The sequence below is a fragment of the Nuphar pumila genome, chromosome 15 (assembly GCF_984573655.1).
Source record: "Nuphar pumila chromosome 15, dmNupPumi1.hap1.1, whole genome shotgun sequence".
Taxonomy (NCBI): Eukaryota; Viridiplantae; Streptophyta; class Magnoliopsida; order Nymphaeales; family Nymphaeaceae; genus Nuphar; species Nuphar pumila.
Genome location: NC_143263.1, coordinates 27,996,345 through 28,023,059, shown reverse-complemented (window position 1 = coordinate 28,023,059; position 26,715 = coordinate 27,996,345). Strand labels below are relative to the sequence as shown.

The 26,715-nt window shown below is 37.1% G+C and overlaps 1 protein-coding gene across 2 annotated transcripts in view; it reads right to left on the bottom strand.

Moving 5' to 3' along the window:
- LOC149814932 (serine/threonine protein phosphatase 2A 55 kDa regulatory subunit B beta isoform-like) overlaps window positions 1-23,630 on the bottom strand; it is a 56,495-nt gene extending 32,865 nt beyond the window's left edge. Inside the window, exons 1-7 of one of the 2 annotated variants that reach the window (XM_089989820.1) lie at window positions 23,134-23,630; window positions 14,776-14,879; window positions 14,558-14,653; window positions 14,326-14,445; window positions 7,970-8,179; window positions 7,619-7,710; window positions 4,983-5,101 (exon numbers count right to left, since the gene is read on the bottom strand). In XM_089989820.1, the coding sequence (XP_089845946.1) occupies window positions 4,983-5,101; window positions 7,619-7,710; window positions 7,970-8,179; window positions 14,326-14,445; window positions 14,558-14,653; window positions 14,776-14,879; window positions 23,134-23,248 (856 nt within the window). In that variant the 5' untranslated portion in view covers window positions 23,249-23,630. Of the gene's footprint in view, window positions 1-4,982; window positions 5,102-7,618; window positions 7,711-7,966; window positions 8,180-14,325; window positions 14,446-14,557; window positions 14,654-14,775; window positions 14,880-23,133 lie in introns of both variants that reach the window. The other variant, XM_089989819.1, reaches the window with a different exon arrangement.
- Window positions 23,631-26,715: the final 3,085 nt, after the last annotated feature.

The following is a 26,715-nucleotide window of genomic DNA, read 5'->3' as shown; positions in this document are numbered from 1 at the left end:
CCTCTTTTAACTAATATATTTTCCCATTTCTCCATCCTTCTAACTGGAGCATCATTAGGCCTTCGCCGAATATGTCCAAACCACCGTAAACGATTCTCTCTCATCTTATTTTCAATGGGTGCAACGCCTACCTTCTTACGTATCTCCTCGTTCTGAATCTTATCTTTTATTGTATTTCCACACAGCCATCTAAGCATATGCATCTCAGCTACATTTATTTTTTGAATATGATTTCTCTTGGCAGCCCAACATTCCGTACCATATAGTAAAGCGGGCCTAATAGTCGTCCTATAAAACTTTTCCTTCAACCGCAATGGCATTCTACGATCGCACAAGACTCCAGTTGTACTTTTCCATTTCATCCACCCAACCTTTAGCCTATGATTTACATCTCCATCAATTTCTCCATACTTTTGAATGATAGATCCCAAATATTTGAAACAATCATCCACCAGTATTTCTTGCTCACCAAGCTTCACTACACTCCCATCACTACTTCGTTGCTTACTAAATCGACATTCCATATATTCTGTCTTACTCTTACTTAACTTAAAACCTCTTGCTTCTAATGTCTGTCTCCATAATTCTAACTTAGCATTAACCCCAGCTCTAGACTCATCAATCAAAACAATATCATTAGCAAACAACATACACCACGGCACATTTTCTTGAATTGATCTCGTAAGCTCATCCATCACTATAGCAAATAGGAAAGGGCTTAAAGCAGATCCTTGATGTAACCCAACCGTTATAGGAAAATTGGTTGTCACCCCTCCACAAGTGCGGACATTGGTTACTACTCCTTCATACATATCTTTAATTATACTAATGTACTTGAGAGAAACACATTTCTTCATCATTGTCCACCAGAGAATGTCCCTAGGTACTCTATCGTATGCCTTCTCCAAATCAATAAAAATCATATGCAAATCTTTGTTCCTCTCTCTATATCTCTCAATAAGTTGTTTAAGAAGATGTATAGCTTTCATAGTTGATCTTTCAGGCATAAAACCAAATTGATTCTCTGATATCATGACAACCTTCCTCAACCTATACTCAATCACCCTCTCCTAAAGTTTCATAGTATGACTCATGAGTTTTATACCACGATAGTTTGTGCAATCTTGTATATCACCTTATTCTTATATTGAGGCACCAAAGTACTTTTTCTCCACTCATTAGGCATCTTATTTGTCCGCCAAATCTTGTTAAAAAGATTTGTCAACCGTTCTAAACCTTTCTCTCCCAAGCATTTCCAAGCCTCGATAGGTATACCATCTGGGCCAACTGCCCTTCTTGATTTCATTTTCTTCAAAGCCTCTGCAATTTCTTTCTTTTGAATCTTGCGCATGAAGTCACGATTTATCTCATGAAAAGGAATGGAGAAGTCTCCAAGATCCTGAGCATAACTTTCATTAAATAGCTTATCAAAATAATCTTTCCATCTCTTATTAATCTCCTCATCTTTGACTAAAACCCTTTGCATTTCATCTTTGATGCATCTAACCATACCCAGATCCCTCGATTTCCTATCTCTCATCTTTGCAAGCCTATAAATATCCTTCTCGCCCTCTTTGGTATCCAACTTGTCATAAACTTCCTTATATACCTTATCCCTCGCATTTTGAACTACTTTTTTAGCTTCCTTTTTTGCTATCATACACTTCTCCAAATTCTCATTATCACGACTCTTACTTAGATTTCTATAACACTCTCTTTTAACCTTAATAGCTAATTTGACATCCTCGTTCCACCATGATGTATCCTTACCTAGCGGTGCACTGCCTTTAGACTCACCCAATACCTCCTTAGCCACCTTTCTCATGCCACCCGCTATCTTATTCCACATTAATTATGAATCCTCCTCGAGACACCAATCAGCTTCCTTAACTACCTGCTCTACAAACATTCCATAGGGCAAAATTTAAAAAAAAAACAAAAAATGGATCAAAATGACCCTGGGTGCGTTGACCACACCCAGGGTCGGGTTGACCGCACCGGGTGCCGCACCCGCCCCCGCACCCGCATCGCGTCGCGGGTGCGGTACCTATCTGGCCGAATCCCTGTGACATAGCTACTAAAGAAGACCGGATTTTATTGCCTTCAAGTTTTCCCACAAGCTGTTATGGGGAAACCATCAAATTTCAACAATCTATATGGGTCTCTCCAAATAAACTCACTATATAACTAGAAGCTATATTCTTTGCAATTCATGTGTCGACATCTAGCGTTTTAATTGTTTATGTCACGAGGGACCTTTGCCCTTCCCCTCACCCCAATATTCTGAATGGTATTGAATAAAGCCAATGACTTTCTTAACACTATGCTTGTATTCCATACTACAACCATCCAACATGGTTTATATTAGCAAGAAAATTTTAGCACCATATCAATGAATAAATTTATCTTATACAAATAGATTACAGGGTCTTATTTGTGCAGAAGAAAAAAATTCCATTATTACATTTCTATCAACAAGCGGTAGTAACTAATAAGTATCATGGAGGACGGAATTCTATGAGTTGTTGATTTTATACTTCCATCTAAATAGGGCATCACATAACAATGAACTTTATTTCATGTTTTCAAATTAAAAAGAAAAAAGAAAAAATCTTGAACAAGAATAATGAAAAGAAAATGTTATGAAAGAGCCACAAAAATAAGTTGAATATGTACATAAGCTAGTATGCAACTGAGTTTTGTAGCTGTAGCTTGATCTGAAAGTCCTATGATTCTTCAATAAAATGTAAAACTAATAATGGATTCTTTTTTTGATTCATCCTTTCAGTTGAATAACCCTTTCAAGTTCTTGTATCTTTTTGACCTATTCTTTACAAGTTAATAAAAAGGCAAATCCCTTTTGATACACCAGGTCAGGCTGACTATTGATATAGTGGATAGATCTACCCATTTTGAAGTCCTTTCTCTGATAAAAATGATCTTTATCTTCTGCCTCAAATTGAAGCTTTTATTGAAAGAATACATTATTATAACTATTTGTGTCTGGTTCACCTCCTGATCCGTATCACATCCCAGGTTTGATTCAATGGGATGAATTGAGATGGTACTTTGCAAATGCATGTTTTTCTTGAATCTATCAACTATTTTTGTTTTTATGATTACTAGAAGGGATCAAAGGACATCTTGTTTGATCTTCAATGAATTTTGATATCTAATCAATCTCTTGGAAGCATTTGGGACAACTTGAATTTCTGACCATCTGTAGGGGAAAGGGACAAATTGGTATACTCTGTCATCTATAGTGATAAACTTGTTAAATCAAATTGGTATGTGGTCTATCCTTATTTCAAATGGCATATAGACTTAGGTGGTGATGTGGTCAATGCTAATAGTTCTCGTGTGTACTTTTACGATTAGAAGCAGACTTCTTGGATGGTAGAATCCTGCTTCTTGCTACTGGTACTGGGTTAAATGCTCACCTATTTCCCACCTTTTAGATTCTGTCAGGTGCTGGAGCTGTTCAAGACAACTAACTATGGATCTTGACCATTGTGGATTAAATTCAATCCATTTATTGTTCTTAAGTTCTTGCACTGACATGTACAACCTCAATATGCTTGCCACATTCTATAGCCTCTTGGGAAGTCACTACCTATGGTCACTATGCAAATTGTGATACTAAGACAGTATACTGATGATCTTCCCCTCCTCCTCCTCCTCCTCCCTGAGGAGTGTGACTTGGAAGGGAAGCATGATTTCACCACTATAAACATTGACTTAATTGACCCTATTCTTCATACTTATGATGATCTTTATGATGAATCAGAAATTTATTAGGATCATTATCTCATCGTCATATACATTATGTATGTTATACTTTTGGTATGCAATTATGTATTGTTTGTTTTTTTATTAGTATAATTTACTTTTTTTCTGCTTGACTTGTTTGATTATTTTTTGTTTTCTTAATTCACTTAGTGTAGCCATAATATATTTAGGTTGATTTAATTATGGTGTTATTTTTTTTATTGATGAGGAATAGCAATTGTAGATTGTTAATTTGATTTATTGCATGAATTTACGCATGGGAAAATATATTAGTTAAAAGAGGTCGGGGTAGGCCTAGGAAGACATGGATGGAGGTGATAGGAAAGGATATGAATGCTTTGAACCTCACCGAGGACATGGCATTGGATAGAAATGATTGGAGGAGAAGGATTCATGTGGAAGACCCAGAATCATTTTCTTTTTTGGTTCATATCGCCGACCCCAATTGTTTTGGGATGAAGGCGTAGTTGTTGTTTGTTTGTACCATACCCGCACCCAAGTTTTTTTAAAGTGTCGCATCGCAGCACCTGCACCTGTGCCCACACCTATGTGACATAGGGATTATGTAACTGTGTTTACTATGTATAACTGTGTTGTGTATAGCATTATGTTGTCCTTTATACAAATATGTATAACTATGATGCATCTTTATTTTTGTTTTTTTTTTATTTGGTTATTTTTTTTATATTTTTTGTAAAGCTTATGCCTTAAACCTCGCTTCATGAGCTGGTCTTACGCCTCACTACACCTCAACGTTGTTCACAACATTGGTTGTGGATGTAAGGTTCTTGCATTTTCTTTTCCTGGTGACTCTAATGTGCCATCAAGCAGCTTTGCATTGTCAAACCTCTTAGGAAATTTTCAGTAATACTTCTCACCATTATCAAATAAATAAGTTTTCCTATCTTTTCAGACCAAGATGATCAATGGGAATACTAAATGCAGTATCTTGTTATCAACACACGGTATACAGAACTGAGCATTTCATGCATTGAAAATGCCATATCCCTATGATCCCATCTGAATGGAACTTTCAGCAGCTAATCTGAATTCCAGATAATTCAGACAGACAACATATGCATGATTTATATCATATTTCCTAAAACAAAACAATATTTAACTGCAGTAATGAATATACATGGGTGGCGCCTAATAGCAGCAAGCATGCCCATAAAAATAACAAAAGCTCATACCAGTGAGATCTTCCATGTTTGCAGGCTTAACATCAACTATATTAAAACTCTGATTGCTTATTTCAAGGTTCCACAAATTAATCCGCAAGTCATCAGCAGATATAAAAGTCTCTCCATCACTGAAAAGGAAAAAGCAATTGTTATACAAAACCATCATGGGATAAAATAGTGCTGATTATGTTACCTTTAATTTAATTGGCAAAATGTAACTAATCACATCGGAAAAAAAAAACTAACTTTAAATTGCACATAAACATTTGCAAGATCAAATCAGTAGTTAAAAACTCATGCAACTTGTGCAAATGGCAAGAGCCCAGATAATAATTCATCATCTACATGAAAAGACAAATACATGGAAACATCATAAATACATTTTATGAACACCAAGCTAGCAACCTTTTGAAAAGAGAACAATCAACATCAACAAAGATGATGATGATGATGATAATGACAATGATGATAAACAATGATAATGCATGAAATGCATATCATATTATCATAAAATCATGTATTCATATGAGCTTTTATAGCTTAAGCACCCTTGTTTATGTTGTTTTAGGTGTGAAGGAGCTACGGTTTGAATTTCATCAGAATCAGAGTTAAAACAAGAAAATTAAAGCATTTTATAAGAAATCGGGTTTGTACTGATGGGAACCGGATCTAGATCCAATCCAAAATTGTGCAAATAGCATTAAGATCTGGTCTACACGTCCTCTTAAACCCAAATCCAAGATCCACATGTGAAAAAATTTAGAAAAACCCTTTTTGAAAATGGTACAGACACATTTTAGCAATTTTAGGAGGTTTTAGGTACTATTTTGGAAATAGTTAAAATAGGGACCTATTTTGTAATTTTCATAAATTAAGGACTGCTTCTGCAATGGGATCTGGTCATGCAGGTGGCTTACATTTTAGGCCCAAAACTAAAACCAGAAAATTTCTAGCAATTACACGTGTGTGGATGAGTTTGGTTCAGACATGGGTGACACTGTCACCGTGACAGCATATATTCTAGACTTGCATAGATAGAAAGGCAATACAGATCTATAAAAGTTATACAAACAAGAAATGCAATTTATATTATAGCAAAATCCATGGTTTTAGTAGATCAAGAACTAAATAAGTTCATACTCGAGAAATACTTAAATAATATTTATACTATGAAATGACTTATTAATTCTGGAAAACATTCTAATCTGCTTCCTAAGCACTTCTGATGACTTCCTTACTAATCTCCGCCTCTAGTATCTTACTCAGTGGGCAATGACATTATATGCTTGCAGCCCATTCATCACAAATGCAACAGTTATATAAATGATCAATGAATATATTGGAATAAATTTTAAGCATGAGATTCGCCATTCAAGAAAAAAAAACTACCAAACGAACCTAGAATAACAAGCCATAAAAATCACAAATATATAAAATGTAGAAAGAACTAATAAGGGCCAACCCCATAGTCCGAAGGAATTAATGCAAACCAAGGCCACAAACATCTCCATTCTCCAATATGTAGAAAGCTGAAAGTATTATGATATTTTAGAATATATTTTACAAAACAAAAATATGGCTACATAAATATTGTCAAATTAGATATTATTACACTTAATAGGTTCTAATTTCTATTTCTTTTCTGTGTATACTATATTACTATAATAATAATATGATCTATGCTACTATTTATAAATAGTATAGTTATAATCGAATAAAGTAGCTATAGTTAAGTTGATAGTAATAGTATCATATGGTTTTGTTACTGTTTCATTTTTTATTGTTTTAGATTTTCACTATACTTTACCTAGTTTGACTTATGTATTTGTCTTCTCTTAATTTTGTAAAAATGCATAAAAGAACTAAACTTTGGAAACCTCCTGAGCTATTTCCTTGACAAGAAATTCCCAAGATAACATGCAACACCGATTAAAAACTTGAAGAGCTCTTTCGTGCAATTGAAAACAGGGGAAAAGAAGGTTATCAAGGCTTTGATGTCATATATAGGGCCTTAAGAGGTTAAATCCATAGCAATCAACACAGGTCCTCCAATGCCTAAGGTATAGGCCCCTTGTTGGTACAACGTGCAAGGCTGCAAGCTTTACAAAAATTTAAAAAGAAAACATGGAATAAAAATGTACCACAAGAATATGAGAAAGGAATACTAATAAAAGTTAGAAAGAGAAATTTCAATAATATAGAAGTCAAAAAAAATTATTACATGGTACATCAAGTAGTAGAGTAGATGTCGTGGATTAAAAGGCAATGAGATCTGGTGCATAAGACCCAGGATAATAGCAATGTCAAAGAACTGGAAAAAATAAAATTACAAATATGTATTTTAACTACTAAAGTAGCAGGTAGCCAGGTTTGAAAGGTGATCCCCCTTGAGGACTGATGCATAAGCCACAAGCAAGGCAGAGGCATCAGTGTCAATGCACCTATGCAAGCACAAAAGAACAAGAAGACCATGCAAAAACATGAGCACAAAAAAGCAATTTATATTAGCCAGCCATTTACATAGAAAACTTAAAGGAACTAGAAGGAAAAAAAGAAATAAAGAAAAAACACAATAATAATATGGAAAAAGCAGAAGATGGGCCTTAGGCTATCATGTGCATGTTAAAGAACAGAGATAAATGAACCTGTTGTTTGAAATAGAATTGATGTGATAGTCATGTGCATGAGCATATACTCTTCCACATCTTGCGACAAGGCTCGTTTCATGGCTAGCCACCTGCCCATAATCCATAAGATGTGTAAAAACATTAAAGCTAACTGATAGGAAAGCTACAGAAACACTGCATGAGGACAGCTGAATTACTCACATAACAACAGAAAATGAAATTCTCAAACAAGCGTAATATAACACAAAACCCATCAACAAGCCAATCACTGACAGCTATAGTATATCATTGTCGCATTACTACTTAAAGTTTTAAACTACTCTAGTGTGATAAATCAAGAAAAAAAAGGGTTAGGTTGAGTACAACTACCACAGGCAAGTGCAGAGATGGAATTCCCCCTACGGGAAACACAAAGTCATTGTTCAAATAATTATATGGCCTTTCTGAAGATCCGCCATTCGGAAGATACATCTTACGGCTGGGTGAAGAAGTGCTGGAACCAGCTAAACTACCATTCCCTACAGATAACGAGGGGTCCACATTCATGTCACAAATTTTCTTCACCTTCTTTTCTTGGACCTGCACAGTAACCAAGAAGAGAACACAAGCATGCAAGGTTTAGAATTGAAAAGACCTGCTAATAACAAAAATGTGGTGAAAATATTTTTGATGGATCGAAACTCAAGTCATGCCTTTTATAATCAACAAGATCAACAGGTAGTAAGTTCAATATCTACATAACCTAAAGTACATCATTAGTGCTGACACTACTGGCATTGATTTTGACTCTTTCATGTTTCAGTGACCAGCTTAAGCAAAATCTAAAACCAGATACAGAAGTGTGTCCAAAACTGCAAAAGCACAGTATACACATAACAATCACCGCATGGTCCTCTGACAAGATCATAAGACAGTTACAATTCAATTCAACATTTTCGTTTTTATATAAAATCAAATAGAAGAACATTTGATTGATCTGCAAATATATACAAAAGAGACTTCTTATTTACGGTCCTACTACCATAACCAAAATAATGGTTTGAAATGAAGAAACCACCCACTATTTCAGGTTCCCCTTATGAAGCTGTGGAGCAACTTTTAGAATGTTTCTTTGATGCACTTTGGCAAATAACGACAAGTGGGAGGCATAAAAATAACTAACTTAAGATAAACAAAATAAATTTGCACTGAAAGAAACAGATGACATAGTTTATGAAAATGAATTTTCTCTAAAAATCACTGCCTGAAAACAAGCCGCAATAAAAATAAATACTGACTCCTCTTAACTCCTTAGGCTGAGGAATTTTAAACAGATTTGAGGCTTCTACAAGACTACAAGTAGTAAAAAATAAGCAAGCTTCGTCAGTTATTAAACAAGTGCCCAAAATCATTTGTCCAAAATCACCACAAAGCGCTAGAACATACTATGTAACAGTGCCACAGTGGTGTGACAACCAAGAATCACAAGCTTTAAGCATAAAGCAAACAGCTTAGGCTCGGACCAAGGTCAAGAAGTCTAAACGCAAGGTGTATGCTTCACTATGGGGTTGTACGAGTAACCTAGGGAAGACTAGGAGCATAGTTGAATCTCAAAACACACTGCAAAAAATTGATTAGCAGCAATCTCCTAATTCCTATCCTTACCACTCCAGTAAAGAGTGTTTGTAGACATAACACAAAAAATACTCTATGGTTAAGGACTGTACATTTAAGAAGGGGAGGAGGGGTCATGAAAAAAGAAGTTCATGATCCAATACTCCAGTTCCTACCAAACTTGGATTCTAGATTTTACCACGCTGATTTTACCCTCCTCGAGTTGAAGCTAGGTAAATCACATTCCTCTCAGATTGCTGCCTTAACTCTCACCCAATGTTATCATTACAAACCAGACTAAATGGGAAATTTATACTTTCACAGTTTTAGTTGCCATGCACTTATATAAGTTTGACAGCCAAACCATGTTGAAGAAACCATACACTAAGAGAACTAGATGCACGCATCACAATCTGCAGCTCCCCAACATGCACAATCTCTACTTGTCAACGGAATCTAGCTGCTAGCACTATATCAGTTGTATCAAGAACAGTGAATAATCTAACATACTAAGCAATAACAATAACCAAATAAATAAATAAAGATGCAATGCGTGAAGATTCACCTGCGTCGTGTCGTGCATGGAGTCTTCCTAAGGGCCACCGCACCTGCATCGACGCGACACGACGTGGGTGCGGCTACCATAAGAATCAGTCACACCGGGCGTGGTCAAACTTCTCTGGGTGCAGTCAACCACACCCAAGGTTATAAATGTCCAAAAATGGACTCAGTCAACTATGCCCATTTCGGTCCAAGTAAAAAAATAATAAACCACGAAATCGTGGTTTCAGGGGGGAGGGCACAATTGCGTAAACCTCCCCCCCTCCCTCTCGACCTTCCTCCAACTCTCGTCCCCACTCCTCCTCCTCTCCTGACAACAACGACACCGGTAAGTCTCTCTCTCCTCCTCTCTTTTTCTTCTTCTTCCTCTCTCTCTCTCTCCTCCTCCTCTCTTTCTTCTTCCTTCTCCTCCTCTCCTCATTGCCACAAGGGCCGAACCCAAGGTTGGATTCGGCTCCTAGGTTCGATTCTGCTGGGTTCAGCTCGGATGAACCCAGACTTGCTAGGTTGGACTCATGAGTTTAGCAGAACTGAACCCAAGGTTGTTGGGTTCGGCAAAACCAAAACCCAGGGTTATTGGGTTCGATCTGCTAAACATAGGGTTGTTATGTTCGGGGTTCGGCAGAACCTGCTGAACATAGACTTGGGTTCGATAGAACCCGAACCCACGGTTGTTGGGTTCAGCTCTATTGAACCCAAGGTTTAGCATAACCAAATTCAAGTTTGGGTTGGGTTTTATAATTCTATTCTAAATTTAGACAGCCATTTTTATGAATTTTATTTTAATAAAATGTTGTTTTTTTTTAAGAACAAAAATGGCAGACAAAGTAAAAAGACTCGCGAACAAAGAGAAATGAATTGTGTCAACTTCATCTACACATGCAAGTTCGGTTGCTAGTGCTAGTGTTGTTGGTAGTGGTAGTGTTGGTTTTTGTTCTTCAATTGTATCATGTGATGATAGGTCACTACGGGCACATGTGGAAGAGACTTGGGAAAGTTGGAGGGGTGGTGGAAATGTTAGATTTATGTGCAATCTATGTGAAGTAAGTTTTGTTGGGTCTTACACAAGAGTTGAGGCTCATTTATTGAAGATATCAAGACATAAGATATATGGATGTAAAAGAGTTGATAAAGCAATGCAGATACAATACAAAAAAATAAAAGATGAATATGAGAAGAATAAGACCATGACTAAATCTTACAATCAATGTACTCCTTTCAAGCCATCAAGAAGATGCCAAAAAAATTTGTTGTAGGAAGTAGAGGAACAATACAATCATCATTCAATACACATAGAAAGAAGGAGATGGATAGAAAAGTAGGGAGGTATTTTTTTCTAGTTCACTTTCCTTTAGTGCAACTAAAAATCTTTATTTAAAGGATTTGGTTACTTTTCTAGCAAATTGCAACTTGAGTGACTATATACCTCTAAGTTCAGAAAAACTACGAACAAACAATCTTTGCAAAAGAGAGGGCGAATGTTGAGAGGTTGCTAGAGATTAAGAAATTTTTATGGGAATAAAATAGAGATTTTATTGTTTCTGATAGGTGGATGGATATTCAAAGGCGTTCACTGATTAATTTCATTGCTTATTCGCTTTGATGCAATTGGATAATATAGAAATGTTGAGTATTTGAAAGGATTGTTTATAGAAGTAATAAAAGAAGTGGGTGATCAGAAAGTAAGGAAGATCATCACAAACAATACTTCAATTCGTATAAGTGCAACATTAAGTTCGGAGAGTGAGTATCCTCATATTTTTTGAACTCTCTGTGTAACACATAACTTTAATTTAGCCCTCAAGAGCATCTGCAACCCAAAAAATGAAGAAGATTTGCATGCATATACTATATGTTCATAGATTGAGGAATTAGAAAAAGATGTCAAAAATATTAGAAATTTGTTGTCAACCACCATCATGCTAATGTCATATTTAATAAAAATTCTGATCTAAAAGTGTTAAAGGTTGTTGAAACACGTTTTACATCCATCATTGTGAAGGTGAAAAGAATCAAGGAAATAAAAAAAATGTTTTGACTAACATGGTGATTGATGATAATTAGAGATCCTATCGTGTTGATGATGTTGTCAAGGCACAAGAAACTAATAAATGCATTATTGATGATGAATTCTAAGATAGTCATGTAGTTTCTTGAGTTTACGCAACCTATTTGAAAAATGCCGAGAGAAGTTGACAATGATGAGTCTATTCTTTATATAGTTTATGAAATATAGGATAATATGATTGAAAAAAATCAAGTTAAAGTTTTTAAGCACGAAAAAAAAGATCTTACACTTGATGATTCTGAATTTTTTAATTATATACATTCAATTTTAGTTAAAAGATGGGATAAGAGGAACAATTCTTTGCATTGCATGGCATATTCTTTCAATCTCAAATATTATGCAAAGAAGTAGCAGGAAGGTGGTGTTGGTCGTGTCATTCCAAACTTAGACCCAAAGTTATCAAAGCATAGAAATATGTATATGACAAGACTTTATCGAGAACTGCATATTATAAAGCAAGTCATAAAAGAGTTTAAAAAAATTTACTCTGAAAGGTTATATGCACAAATATTACTAGCAAGAGAGGAGGAGGATATAGATCTTAATCACATGGTGGTCAATATATGGATCAGAAACACCTCTTCTCTGGCGTCTTACATTGAGATTGTTATCTCAGCCTACGGAGCAGATATGCTCAAATCCACAACATCAAGAAAAACAACTCATAAGCAAGCGTGCAAAGGATTTAGTCTTTATTCATTTAAATCTTCGATTACTTTCATAAACCAGTGAGGAATACAAGTACTATTTTTAAATTTTTCTCTTAGTTATTTGACTATCTCGTAGTTCCTTCATTTAAATATGCATGTATTTAACATTTTTGAATTTTAATTGTAATGCAAACAAGGATCATCCAAATTTTGAAATATAAACCCATATGAGTGTGACTTAGAGAAAGAGCATGATTTCAACACCGCAAACATAGACTTAGCTAAACCTACTCTTTCTTATAATGAAATTGAGGAAGAAGAAAATTATTAGGATCATTACATTAACATATACATTGTGTATGATATACTTTTGGTATATAATTATGCTTGACTTGACTTGTACTTCGTAGTTAATTTGATTTATTGCATGAATTTATGTATGACGAATTGATGATATGATAATTAGTTTTATTTCATTAGTAACACTAACTTAAAACTGTTAAAGTATATATATACCTTCCCCGCACCCCCACACCCAAGTTTTTTTAAAGTGCTGCATCATCGCACCACACCTGCACCTAACATAGGTTACAACATACTTGTCTATCATGATACTCAAAATATGCACAATAATAATGTTCATCACATCTATCTCAGCATTGTATGCACAATAGTGAAGATCAAATGTATACTCAAAAACTCAACAAAGACAAATATACAGCACATGATGAATTTTAACCCAACCCTGGCATTGAGCTATCAGACACCTGATCTTTAAAATGATTACAACCTTATTGATTGTCGAACAAATCGAAGTATTGAACTTCCAAGCATAAAATATTTTTCAGCTTTCACTTACTCTTCTTACATAAGTTCTTGGATTACTGCATCACAACATGGTTAACAAAGCCAACCCTCCACAAATGAAAAGGAAAGAAACAGTTCTTTTGACATTGAACAAGGAAAATCGAGATAAGGTGGTGGGTTCAGGATAGAATGATGCCCTGCCATATGGCCCTCCCCCAAGCGGTTAAAACCCACCCCAGCTGCCTCCCTTTCCCACTTAGGGATTCTGCTGTTTTGGCCTTGAGGCAAGGGATGCACACACTGCATGCCGATCTCTTCAAGCAAGGAAAGAAATAGTTTTCAGCCTCGATTTAAGTATTTTCAAAGCCATTGGTCCTTTGCATACAGGCTACACTGCACTAGTGTTACCACCGGCAACTGAGTCAACTTTATCAAATTCATTAATTTATTGATTCAATCAGTATCACACCAGCAATCTAGTATGTTGCCCACAGAAGAAATAGATGGGGAAAATGCTCAGCAAATCTTTAGCATAGCAACTCAATATTTAGGACAAAGCAAAAACACTGAGGTCCTCATCAACTTGAACTTGTGATCTGGCTAAGGCAAATCTTCACTTGGAATGAGTCATAATGATCCAAGGTAGAAATTTGGCTTTCCAACCTTCCAAATACGGAGCTACCGAATGTTCCAAAGCAACAAATCTGACAGTGAACGCTAATACGGTGATGTTCAAGGAGAAAGTGAGACACTATTAATGTCTCAACTGAATTAAAAATGGCCACATGTCAAAAGTTGGGCTGTGTCCAGCAAAGTCTAGGTAGGACTTCTATATAGCAACCTTCCAAAGCACTGAATGACCCAAACTTCCAAACTAACAATTACAATAGAGCGCCCACACCAGAAAAAACAAAGTCACTGAAAGGTCAATGGTGTCTAGTGTCTACATCAATACAGATCAGCATCAAATTCAAATATTCAACTACAAGAAAACAACATGCAGAACCAGATGAAATTCACAGTACTACGTCAATGAATTCCTTTACCTTCCAAAACTTTATTGTTTTGTCATTCGTTGAAAGAAGAAATAATGCTCCATTAGCTGTTTGGCACCACCTGATCTTATTGATCTTCTCCTCAATTTCCAAACTTTTAAGATAATCAAACTGAATATGAAAGAACATACAGTCAATGGTCCTAATTATTGACGACCAAAGTTTCCCAAAGGTAGATATTAAGATTACAAGTGACAAAAATCAACATCATCAGCTGGCTGACCTCAGGTTCATGGCTTTGGAACTCCGTTTTATAACGGAATTCAGGTTGTCTACTGATGGGGTAATCCAGCCTCTCCAATTCTCTTCGAGAATGATACTGCATCATATTAAAATAAAGGGAAAGTTAACCTTGACACGAACAAAACGTTCATAGAGATTTAAGCACAGGAAATGGAATTTGGCAGGATGAAAAAAGAAAGGTAAAAACAATCCACTTACATCCTTCAGATCTGTCCTTTCAAATAGAACTACACGCCCCCCTCGGTCTCCAGTAGCAAGATGATCACCAGTCTTATCAAATTCTATTGCTGAGATAATATCAACTGCAAAAAGAAATGATCACTTCTATCATATTATGATAAATAAGAATGAACCAGTTACAAAGCCCACAAATTCATTCAAATGAATGGTTCAGATGAGTTGGTGATTTCAGCAGAATATGCCCTAAAAATTCAGACATAGGATGGCTTCGCATTCAAGTAAAAGGCATATGCAGACAAAAGCAGACATGGATACACACATGCATCACAAGAAAGATAGAAGAAACGATTTGAAAATACAACAAAAATATTGAACAAAGATAATCGAAAGTGTGCACACCTTTACCAAGAGAAATGATTTACAGATGATTTTGATGTCAAAACATACAATATTGATGGCTTGAGAGCACATGCTTGTTAGACAACTATATTGCCAGGTTGGTCATAATGGGTAAGCCATGCACTTAACAGTGTCAACCATATGGCAATTCTCAGACCAGCAGATGATCACACTTTTGGAGGATTAAAAGAACTCCAGTTGACTTCATGCCCAGTGTAGATTCTATTTTATGGTGTGCACCTCTACCAAGAGAAATGAAATTTACAAACTATAACAACTGTTAAAAGCAATATTCATAAATCTGGGGTGGTCATACGTAATTTAGCATAATTATGTATGCCTACTTGTAATCACATTTTACCTAATCACCTATTTAAATAGGTGATTAGGGTTAATGAAAAGAACTCTCTCTCTCTCTCTCTCTCTCTCTCTCTCTCTCTCTCTCTCTCTCTCTCTCTCTCTCTCTAAAATAGAACCCAGGGCTGAGAGTCTCAACATGGTATCAGAGCAGGTCTCCCTTCTGGGATGACACTGCTGCTGCTGATCGTGAAGGACTGGATGTCGTGGATCGGATAACGCTGTTGCTGCTGATCGTGAAGAAAAACTGGATGTCATGGATCGTGATCTGCTCGTGGGTCAAATAAAAAATTATTCTGATCGTGTCCGGTCATCGTGACGCATAAACAAAAGTACGCTGATCTGAAAACAGCGATTGGATCTGAAGCTGCTGATAGTGGTGATGAGGCTGCTGCTGATAGTGAAGTGTGAAGAAGGTTTGGATGTTGTGGATCGTGATCTGCTCGTGGGTCTTTAAAACATATATATATCAGATCGTGTCTGAGCATCGTGACGCATAAGGAAAAGTATGTTGATCTGAAGTCACGGCTCAGATTAGATTGGTGTCGTCCTGGGTGGAAGTTGTTAAACTATGTTGCAGTCAACGATTTGACTTGAAAATAGTGAATTAAAAAAAATAGATTGTTATCGAATGTCGACGATCAGATCATTATCGTGAAGATTAAATGGTAGGTGTTTCAGTCTTGAAGTTGGTTGTCTTTGCTGAAAAATTCCAGTCTTGAAGTCGATAGTCATTGCTAAAGAAAATTTTTAGTTTGTGGTTGGGGTGATGATCTGATCGCTATTCAGATCTGGAAGTAGATTACGCAGGAGACTCTTAGTTGCACAGAAATAGCGTTGGAAAAAAATTTGTCGTGTCTAGTTGCTGTCCTTGGTGAGCAAATAATTTTTTTTTATGGCTTATTCACGTGCCCTAAATAACGACCAAAAAGCAGAGGCCATTGGTGAATATAAGGCCTTTGCGAACCCTTTTTCATATGGATCCTCAGTTAAGCTAGATGATACTAATTATGCAAGGTGATCTTGTACCATCATGATGTATGTTTTTGGTCATGGGAAAAAGCACGTCCTGTTGGGATTGGAGCCCACTGAAAGAACAAAAAAATATGTCTCCTAGGACGAAGACAATGACATTGTGATGTCATGGATAATGAACAGTGTAAAACCTCATATAGCTGATTGACTGATTTATTATATCTCAGCTAAACAAATGTGGGACAATCTTCGTGATACATATTCTCATGAAACCAATATGAGTCGTATTCTACAAGTTGAGCAGGAGATTTATCAGTTGCAGCAAGGAGATCAGACTTTGGCCCAATACTATGCCATTGTTAAATCTGCCTTTGAGAGGCTAAATGCACAGAGACCCTTATGTTGCACCAAACAAAAGACCCCATCAGGAGCAAACCATGGTTGCCAGTTGAGGAAGCAGGAAGCAATACAGGAAGCGGGAGCGGGAAGCGAAGCACTTTCAAAATTTTAGGAAGCGAAAAGCGTGGGACCACTTAGGAGCGAACCGGGAATCGTCTCGGAATCGAACCGGAAGCGACCTAAGAAGCGAGGGGGAAGCAAAAAAAATTTAAAAAAAAATGAAAAAATGGGGAAAGTGAGGGGGAAGCGTGATGGGAAGCGCGCTTCCCATTATAAAGGGAAGCATGCTTCCCATTAAAGGGAAGTCGACCCCAATTGTTTTGGGATGAAAGCGTAGTTGTTGTTGTTATGCTTCCCATTAAAGGGAAGCGCGCTTCCCATTAAAAAGTGGCGCTTCCCAGCGCGTTTCGGAAGCGCAACGTTTCGCGCTTCCGAAGCGTGCTTCCCCACTTACCTAAGCGCTTCTGATAACTCTGGAGCAGACTATGGTTGCCTGGTTCCTTACAGGGTTATCATCAGATTTTTCAATTGCCAAAGTTCAAATGCTAACTAGTTCTGATGTTCTTACTCTTGCAGAAGCCTACAGTCGTCTGAGTAGGCTTGCCATCACTCTTCCTCAAACTCAATCTGAATCACAAGCATCAGCCCTAGCAATCACCTCAGGTCGTGGAAGAGGTACTTTCTTGAATTTTCGAGAAAGAGGTCGCGGTCGTAGTACTGGAGGAAGATGAAGGCTTCAATGTATATATTGTGGTAAACTTGGACATCTTAAAGATAGGTGTTGGGATAAGACTGGTCGACCTCCTATCCCATCACCTAAACCAAATATGTCCAAGGCTCAAGTTGCTAAACTCGAGGCAGAGACTCCTACTACCTCCTCCAGCGATTCGGTTATCCTCAATCGTGCAGAGTACGATGAATTGGTGTCTCACCAGCTTCCTAGTTTGAGTGTTCCTATGCATGTTGCTGATGTTGCATGCTCTACAGGTGATAGCCTGAGTTATCAAAGTAGTAGATAAATTATTGATTTGGGTGCCTCTAGACACTTATGTAGGACTTCCCATAATTTTTCTAAGCTACATCCTATTGTTGAACCTCGCAATGTTATACTTGCTTATGGGAGATCTTCTTCTGTTGTAGGATAGGGAAACATTCCTATATCCCCACACTTCAATTGACGAATGTCTTTCATGCTCCTTCATTTCCTCAGAACTTACTATTTGTTAGTCGTATTGCTAAGGAGCATAACTCTAGGGTGATATTTGATCATGTATGTTGTATTTTTCAGGACTTGCTGACGGAGAAGAGGATTGGTGGAGGCCATGAGGAGGGTGATGTCTATTATCTACATCAGCCAGTTGGATCCATGAATTCTGTGTCCGAGCCATCTTTCAGTACCTATCAGTGGCATCTCCGTATTGGTCATATTCATTTGCCTAAGCTTCGTAGACTTATTCCTCAGATTTCTTCGTTGATTCATTTCAGCGTGACGCCTATCAATTGGGCAAACATCACAGAAGCTCCTTTCCTTATAATCAGAGTCCATCGAGTCAAGGAATGTTTGAGATTTTGCATGTTGATGTATGAGAACCTAGTAGAGTACCTAGTCGATCTCAGTGTCGTTATTACTTAGTTATTGTTGATGATTTTTCTAGATTGTCATGGGTTTTCTTAATAAAAGAAAGGTCGGAGGTTGCCTCCATTCTTATGTCTTTTGTCATTGAAATAAAGACTCAGTTTCATTCTCTTGTCAAGATTATCTGCACTGATAATGCTCTCGAGTTCAAGTCTAATGAATTGTTACAATTTTATCAAAATCGTGGCATCTGTCCTCAAACTACTTGTGCCCATACATCTCAGCAAAATGGCGTTGCTGAGAGAAAACATAGGCATCTTCTAGATGAAACTCGCACTCTTATGTTGCAATCAAATATGCCACCCTCATACTGGGGGATGTCATTCTCACTGCTTGTTATCTCATTAATCGTATGTCGTCTTCATCATTGGAAGAACAAATCCCTTTTCAAATTCTCTATCCTAATGCTCCATTGTTCATGATTTCTCCCAAAGTATTTGGATGTGTTTCCTTTGTTCATAAACTTGGACCTAACCGTGATAAATTATCTGCGCAAGCCACCAAGTGTGTCTTCCTTGGATATCCAAAAATCAAAAAGGCTATCGGTGTGATGATCCCATCTCCCGTCGAGAGTATGTTAGTGCAGATGTATCTTTCTTTGAATTTGTTCCTTATTTTTCTACCACTGCATCCAGACTACATGTTGAACATGGTGATGCCCTACCTCTTCTCATTTCTCATTTTCCCTTGGAGTTGTTTTCACAAACTATCTCTCATTCTCAGTCTCCCACAACTGCTCGGTATCATGATCCTCCTTCTGGTGTACACTCGCAGATCACCACCTGAATCAGAACCTACATCACCGCCTTCTTCAGAAGTAAGTTCTGAAAATATTGAGATGTCTAATGTTGATGATGATAGACCTATCGCTTTCAGGAAAGGTAAAAGACAATGCACATTACATCCTATTTTCAAGTTTGTTACTGAGGCACGGCTTGGGGTTCACATGAAGAATTTCATCTCCGCTTTATCTGCCACATCTGTCCCACTTAATCATCATCAAGCGTTGTTAGATCCTAAGTGGAAGCAAGCGATGCAGGTTGAGATGGACGCCTTGCTCTCATGCGACACATGGGATTCGGTTGTTCCTCCCACTGATGCAGATATCATTGGATGTAAGTGGGTGTACACTATTAAGTATAACTCGGATGGCTCAATTGAAAGGTACAAGGCCCGGTTGGTCGCTAAAGGGTATACTCAAACATATGGAGTTGTCTTTGAGACTATTTCTCCAGTAGCCCGTCTTGGGACTATTCGTTTGGTCATATCTGTAGTTGTTCATTGTAGATAGAGTTTATGTCAGTTAGATGTGAAAAATACTTTCTTGTATGGGGATCTGTCTGAGACTGTGTACATGTAGCAACCTCCCAGATTTGAGGTTCAAGGGGAGTGTAGCAAGGTGTGCAAACTAAAGAAGGCCATATATGGTCTTAAACAAAGTCCTCGTGCATGGTTTCAGAAGTTATTTGAAATTATGTATGCATTTGACTTCAACAGGTCATCTTCAGATCACTCCTTGTTTATCAAGAAAACCTCCACTGGTATTGTGGTTATGGTTGTATATGTAGATGATATTATTCTTATAGGAAGTAGTGCAAAGGACATCTCAAACACAAAAATTCATCTTCAGAAGCACTTTGTCACAAAAGATCTCGGTTCTCTTAGATATTTCTTGGACATAGAGGTGGCCAGAAGCAATGAGGGGTTAGTTCTATCACAGAAAAAGTATATACTTGACCTATTGCAGGAAACAGGGATGTTAGGTGCCAAACCAGCCAATATACCAATGGATCCTAAACTGCATATGTATGATGAAAAAGCATAACCAATTAACATTAGAAGTTTTAGATCCTTGGTTGGTAAACTTTTGTCACTGTAACAAGGCCAGATAACTCCTTAGTCGTGAGCAAGATAAGCCAGCCAATTCATGAACAAACCTACTCAAGTGCATTGGCAGACAGCTATGATGATTCTCAAGTATTTAAAATCCTCTCCTGGAAAGGGATTGCTATATAAACAAAGCTCCAACCTTGATATAATTGCATACTCAGATGCAGACTATGCAGGGGCCATCGATAATAGAAAGTCCACCACAGAGTTCTGCGTGTTTGTAGGAGGAAACTTAATTATTTGGAGAAGTAAAAAACAAACTGTGGTAGCTCGTTCGAGTGTTGAATTAGAATATAGAGCTATGGCTTAAACAGCTGCTGAAATAATGTGGATTAGGTCCCTTCTAAAAGATCTACAAGTGATTATTCCATCCCCAATGTTGATGATGTGTGATAATCGAGCAACCAGCAACCAGCAACCACCTATATAGCTAACAATTCAGTTTTTCATGAGAGAACGAAACACATTGAAGTTGATTGCCACTATATACGTGACTTAGTGCAAGCGGGGCATATTTCTACTAGTCATGTGACTTCTGAAGACCAATTTGCAGACGTCTTCACCAAGCCTCTCGCAAGTGCAGGTTTCTCAAGATGTTGCAGCAAGCTGAGCATGATAGATATATATGCTCCAGTTTGAGGGGGAGTGTTAAAAGCAATATTCATAAATCTGGGGTGGTCATACGTAATTTAGCATAATTATGTATGCCTACTTGTAATCACATTTTACCTAATCACCTTAAATAGGTGATTAGGGTTAATGAAAAGAACTCTCTCTCTCTCTCTCTCTCTCTCTCTCTCTCTCTCTCTCTCTCTCTCTCTCTCTCTCTCTCTCTCTCTCTCTCTCAAATAGAACCCAGGGCTGATAGTCTCAACAACAACAATATAGGTGCAAAGGCATACGGCATACCATGTTTTGATGGTCTGAGATCTCATGTTTGCAAATCGAGACATCTATATCATCAAGTTAGTCATGTTCAGGCCAGTAAACTATATGCTTGACAGCATCAAACATATGACCAGAAGATGTTTTACACATTTAGAGGTTTGCTTCCAGTTGACTACTTGCCCAATACAAAAGGTAGCTACAGGCCTAGTGCAAATTTATTTTTGGAGAACTTATCCACAGCACCTAACAAGGATGTTATATTGAATTTTCATACTTTTCTCGTCCATCATCCTAAGGTACTAATAAAATTCACAAGGATGATCTCTTTCCAACAAAGTCCAACTCCTAGTCACATGTTGAAGGCCAGTGATTTAGAGATTTACGGAACCCATCCCATCAGCAGATAAAGCTCAAAATTATGGACTTTTCAATTTTTCAGTTCTACTCTAAACCAACATATTTGGGCAGTTCCCTCAAAGGAAAACCTCTGCAACAGATTAACTAATTCAGCACATAGGCTCGGTGCTGATCGAACATCCTGAATTCCAAATTCCTCTTGAAGGAAAGGATACTTTTCAAGTAGTCTATCAGAATAAAAGTAAATTCATTTGCCTCAGTTTCATAGGAAGAGTGAGAAAGTCCCTTTAGGTGTATTTCATTCTTGCCAAGTTTGCCACGGATGGAAAAGAACCATCGCAACAAGTTACACATATATGCTAGACAATGCATTAGAGAATCGTGCCAGAAGTTAAAATATTAGCATCGCACAAACGATATACATTTTCACGATAAATAGCCTATTTGTTTAGAAGATATAGACACTAGAACCTAGCTGAACCAATGGGCTCATCCAACCTAAACCTGACGAGCATTATCTTCCATGGATCACCACCTCCACTGTAGAGCACACTGCCATGCACAGTTTTTCCATTCTGCCAATTCTTTGCCCATGGAGAACTGCCCAGTCGTTCCAATTCTATAATACCTGCCTGAAACCACCTTCGGACTCACCTCAAATAGCATTACTCAAGAGCATTACAGAAGACAAAGAAGTACAATATATAGACCGAGAAACTCATGACCAAAAAGAAGATGATTTCTTCACCCAATTCCCAAGATCCCAAAAAAAGAAGAAACCTTTCAGTTTGTGGACAAGTCATGCATGATAAATCTTGCATTCTCTACCAGACAAGGTGTGAATCATTGGTCCTACTCAAAAGACTATGAGAAAGGAAACCAACGGAAACAATCATCAGCCCCATCATAAGCCACAAAGAGATCATCTTTATCTACCAAAAACCATGAATTACTCCCGCGTTGGGACTCCACTCTTTTTGTACTTACTGAGAAGAAATACATTACGAAATCATTACAATTGGAAGCAAACTACCTCCAAATGTCGCCAGATTCTGAAACCTCCAACAAATCGAAGATAATTACAACTAAAGTGGCAAACTTTCCGACAGAAATTATCAAACAAGCGTCACTAAATCCCATAACCTTGGATGCATTAATCCGCAAAAACAAAATTTCTTCCCAAAACGAAATACACCTTCGTCGACAAACCCCAAAATTACGTTTTCCCTCAAAAAACCCTCGGCCAAAAAAAGCACCAATTCCTACCCTCACCGACAAAATCCACAGCAGTACCAGCACCTATACATCTGAGAACGATCGAAAAAGAGAGAGAACCAAAACCCTAGCCCTAACTCCAGCTCGAGCAAACCAAGCACCGAGAACTCGAATTCCAAAGACCCAGTCAGAGACCTCCCGTAAACATGAGGAAGCAAAACCAAAACACAACCAGATCGGAGAGAACAGAAAACCCTCACCTTCCTGGACCTCTTCCCCGGCCGAACGCTCGCCAAACACCTGTGAGAATTTCCACTCGAGCGGTGGTGGTGGCTGCGGTGGCCCCGCGGGGCTCCCGACCCCGTCGACGATCATCTTCCGGCTGAATCAAGCGCTAGCTCCGGCCAAAAACAGCATCCGGCACCAAAGATCTTCGAGAAGAGCACCGATCCCGCGGGCGATCATGGGTCTCGCTCCGGCTGGTAGCGGCTGGAATGCGGCGGCCCGATCATCGGCGGGAGGAGGAGCTGGACGAATTCGCGATGAGCGATCGAGAGACGTCGGATTCGAGACGATCGGTCGGCGAGGATGAGAGGATTCGATGGGAAGCAGAAATCGGAATCGGGAATTCTTCTTCCCCTTTTTTGGGTTTTTCTCGTTTTTCCTTTTTCCTTCGCAGAGAGCAAAAAATAAAATGGATTCGAGAACGCCACAGCTCTTGTTCTTCGCCCTAGCCGTTCCTCTCTCTCTCTCTCTCTCTCTCTCTCTCTCTCTCGTATAAAAAGAGAATTAGAGATAAAATAATTCACGGAAAAAGAAAAAAAAAAACAGATGAGTATGAGAAGGGTGTTTCTGGAATTTGTTCTTTGAAATTTTCTTTTAGAATTTTGTGGAAAATAAAGATTAAGGTGTTTTTAGAAAACCTCGAAGAAAATAATGGAAATTAATACTCTCTCTCGTACAAAAAGATAATTAAAGAGAAAATAATTCAAGGAAAATGGAAAAACAGATAGAGGGATGTTTTTGGAATTCTTGCTTTGAAATAATTTTTTAAGTTTTTGAGGAAAATAAAGATTAAGGTGTTTTTAGAAAATATTTAGAAAAATAATACTCTCCGCTTCAATGGATGGATATTGGTAGGGCTGGGCTCGTTCGAACTCATGAAATAAGCTCGGCAAACAGAACACAATCAATCAATCTTAGGCTCGGCTTGGCTCGGCTGGTATAGGCACATTAATTAATAATAAACATATTTTACATATGGGAAAAAAAGTTTAGGTCGATTTGAGGAAAATAATACTCTCTCAGATGGAGGGATGGTGGTGAAAGTTTTTAATAGAGAAACTTTTGTGAATATTAAGGGCACTTTGGAAAAATATTTTTACATTTGAGGGTAAATCAAATGTGAAAATGAATCATACTATTTATTAGCATCAATTTCTTATGTTTGTTTTAACTTTGTATATGAGCTGTGACTCAGTTTGTTTTGTACTATAATAACAAGTAAAAGACATGAGTCTTTTTCAAATTAGGTTCCATTTCATATCCAAATAGGTTAGAACCATTATCATTTATTTAGAGATAATTTAAGATAAAATTCAAATTTAAATGAAATTAGATGCAAAATATGAATGAATAAATATTTAATCCAATATCATCATGGTTCTATTTTGTTGTAGACCTCATTTGGTTAAACTTTAGTAATTTTTACATTTAAGCCATTTACATTTTTAGAAGAGAAAATATGGGCATGGTCTGTGGGCTTGTAAGACTTTCATGGGAATTGAAGTCCCATTGGAGCAAAGTCCCATTGGAGCAGGTGTGACCAATGTTGCAAGAACCGTCTAGGGCCATGAATCATTTTCCAAACGATTGAGAGATGAATTAATAATTGGCCAACTTTTAATCAGAGAATGATGTGTAAGAAAATATTAAAATAATATTAAAAAGTTTTAAAATACGTTTTAAACTATTTTTTTCTAAAAGTTAGCCAATTCAGGTCTGTTTCTTATTGATTTTCTGCCAATACAATACGTATCGGGCAATTCAGGCTCATTCAAACCGATACTGACAACATTGACAATCCCTTCATCCTTATCCATCTTCCAAATGAATTGGGATAAAGGATCCCATGTTTGATGTAAGTTCCCCGCTAATTAAAAAATGTATTCATTTTTCATATAAAAACAAACCACTTTCCTACTCTCCCCTTCAGGATCCCATGTTTGGAAGCGAGAAAGACATAAGTGAAGATAGGAAGAAAAAATATATGGATTTCCTTACCATTCCAAACGAGAGAGATTTTTCTTTGAAAGAGTTTTTCTAAAAAGTACAATCTTTGATAAGAAACATCCCTCCAATGGGGTGGAGGAATGTTTCCTACCAAAAGAAAATGGTGATTAAAACTCCCTACAACCCATCTCACCACCACCATCCATCTCACTACCACTATCACCATCATCCATCTCACCACAACCATTGGGGCCATCGTCATGAAGAAGCTCTTCATAGTCGTGCAATTCGAGCCTCTTTACGCCAGAGCCTACGACAATCGGGTCTAAAGGTTAACAATGATCGAAAATTCAAAAGCCATGAGTTTCTTAAACTTCTTAGACACTTATTACTCACTAACACCCTCATATTTAGATGCTTTCTATATGAGAGACATAATACTTACACAAACTCAACATCCTTTTCTTTAAGTAAATTTTTTTATAGATGGCTCAGCTGTCACTACTTTTTCAAGTTGCTTATTTGATCACAACAATCTCGATCACATCTTACTAGTGTTGCATTTTTTATGAATTACGTCATAAGTCCATGCTTTTGACCATGGATTATATTTCATGTTGATCAAAAAATTAACCTTTTATCATGCAGTAATATATAAATCATTAGACATTGAGTATTTTTTTTGGAAAGATCAATATTCAAAAGAGAAAAACTTCACTACAAGGTTCATGATAGAAAGAACAATTTCAAGTGACCTTTTTATAACATGTGCAATCTTACACATTTCTTGATTGACCAATAGATGTTAGTGCCTTCATGAAACTTTCTTAACTCACTATAATACAAGATAAAAAATGTACTACACAACCAAATTTGAGGATAAAGGCTTACCACATTAAAGAAAAAAAGTGAGCAAAGGAGACTCATGTGAAATTGAATTAAAAAAATAAAATATGCAAAAATAATTATCTATCATGCCATCATTTTCCAAAATAACCGATTTAACCGTTAGAATGAGTGAAACTTGTGCTCACTAAAAAATCTTGTTGTTGATGATGTGATAGACGCTAAAAATCTTGTTATTGATGGGCTGTCAATGACGTGCGATAGAGCTCAAGCAAAAGCAATAAAAACTTGACGAAAACCCTAAGGTTGGGGACCACAAAACCCTCACTAAGAAACTCGAATGTTATGCAAAAATGATCTTAAAATATGAAATATAACTTTTATATATACGCAAGTCGCATTTAATGCACATATAGAGCTTCACAAATGTAATGTGCGATGGTCAAGAGATTCATGAAAAGGTAATGAAAATATTTGTGAACCTAAAAAGTTTGTATGTTGAATATGTAAATGCTTAGTAGGTCTATAATTGAGATCAAAATGTTTGCATATACGAAAGGCATTCATAAGTCGTCTATAAGAACGTTAGGACGTTCACAAATATATGGTGTGGACATGACGAACTCGAATTAGAAAACATGCGAAAGTAAGAACATTCATAAAATAACATTAAGCCATTCATATGTTAAATAGATTCACATTGCATTAACATGAGGTTCACATTTAATATTTGTGAATGAGATTTTTGCGAATGTCACATCATA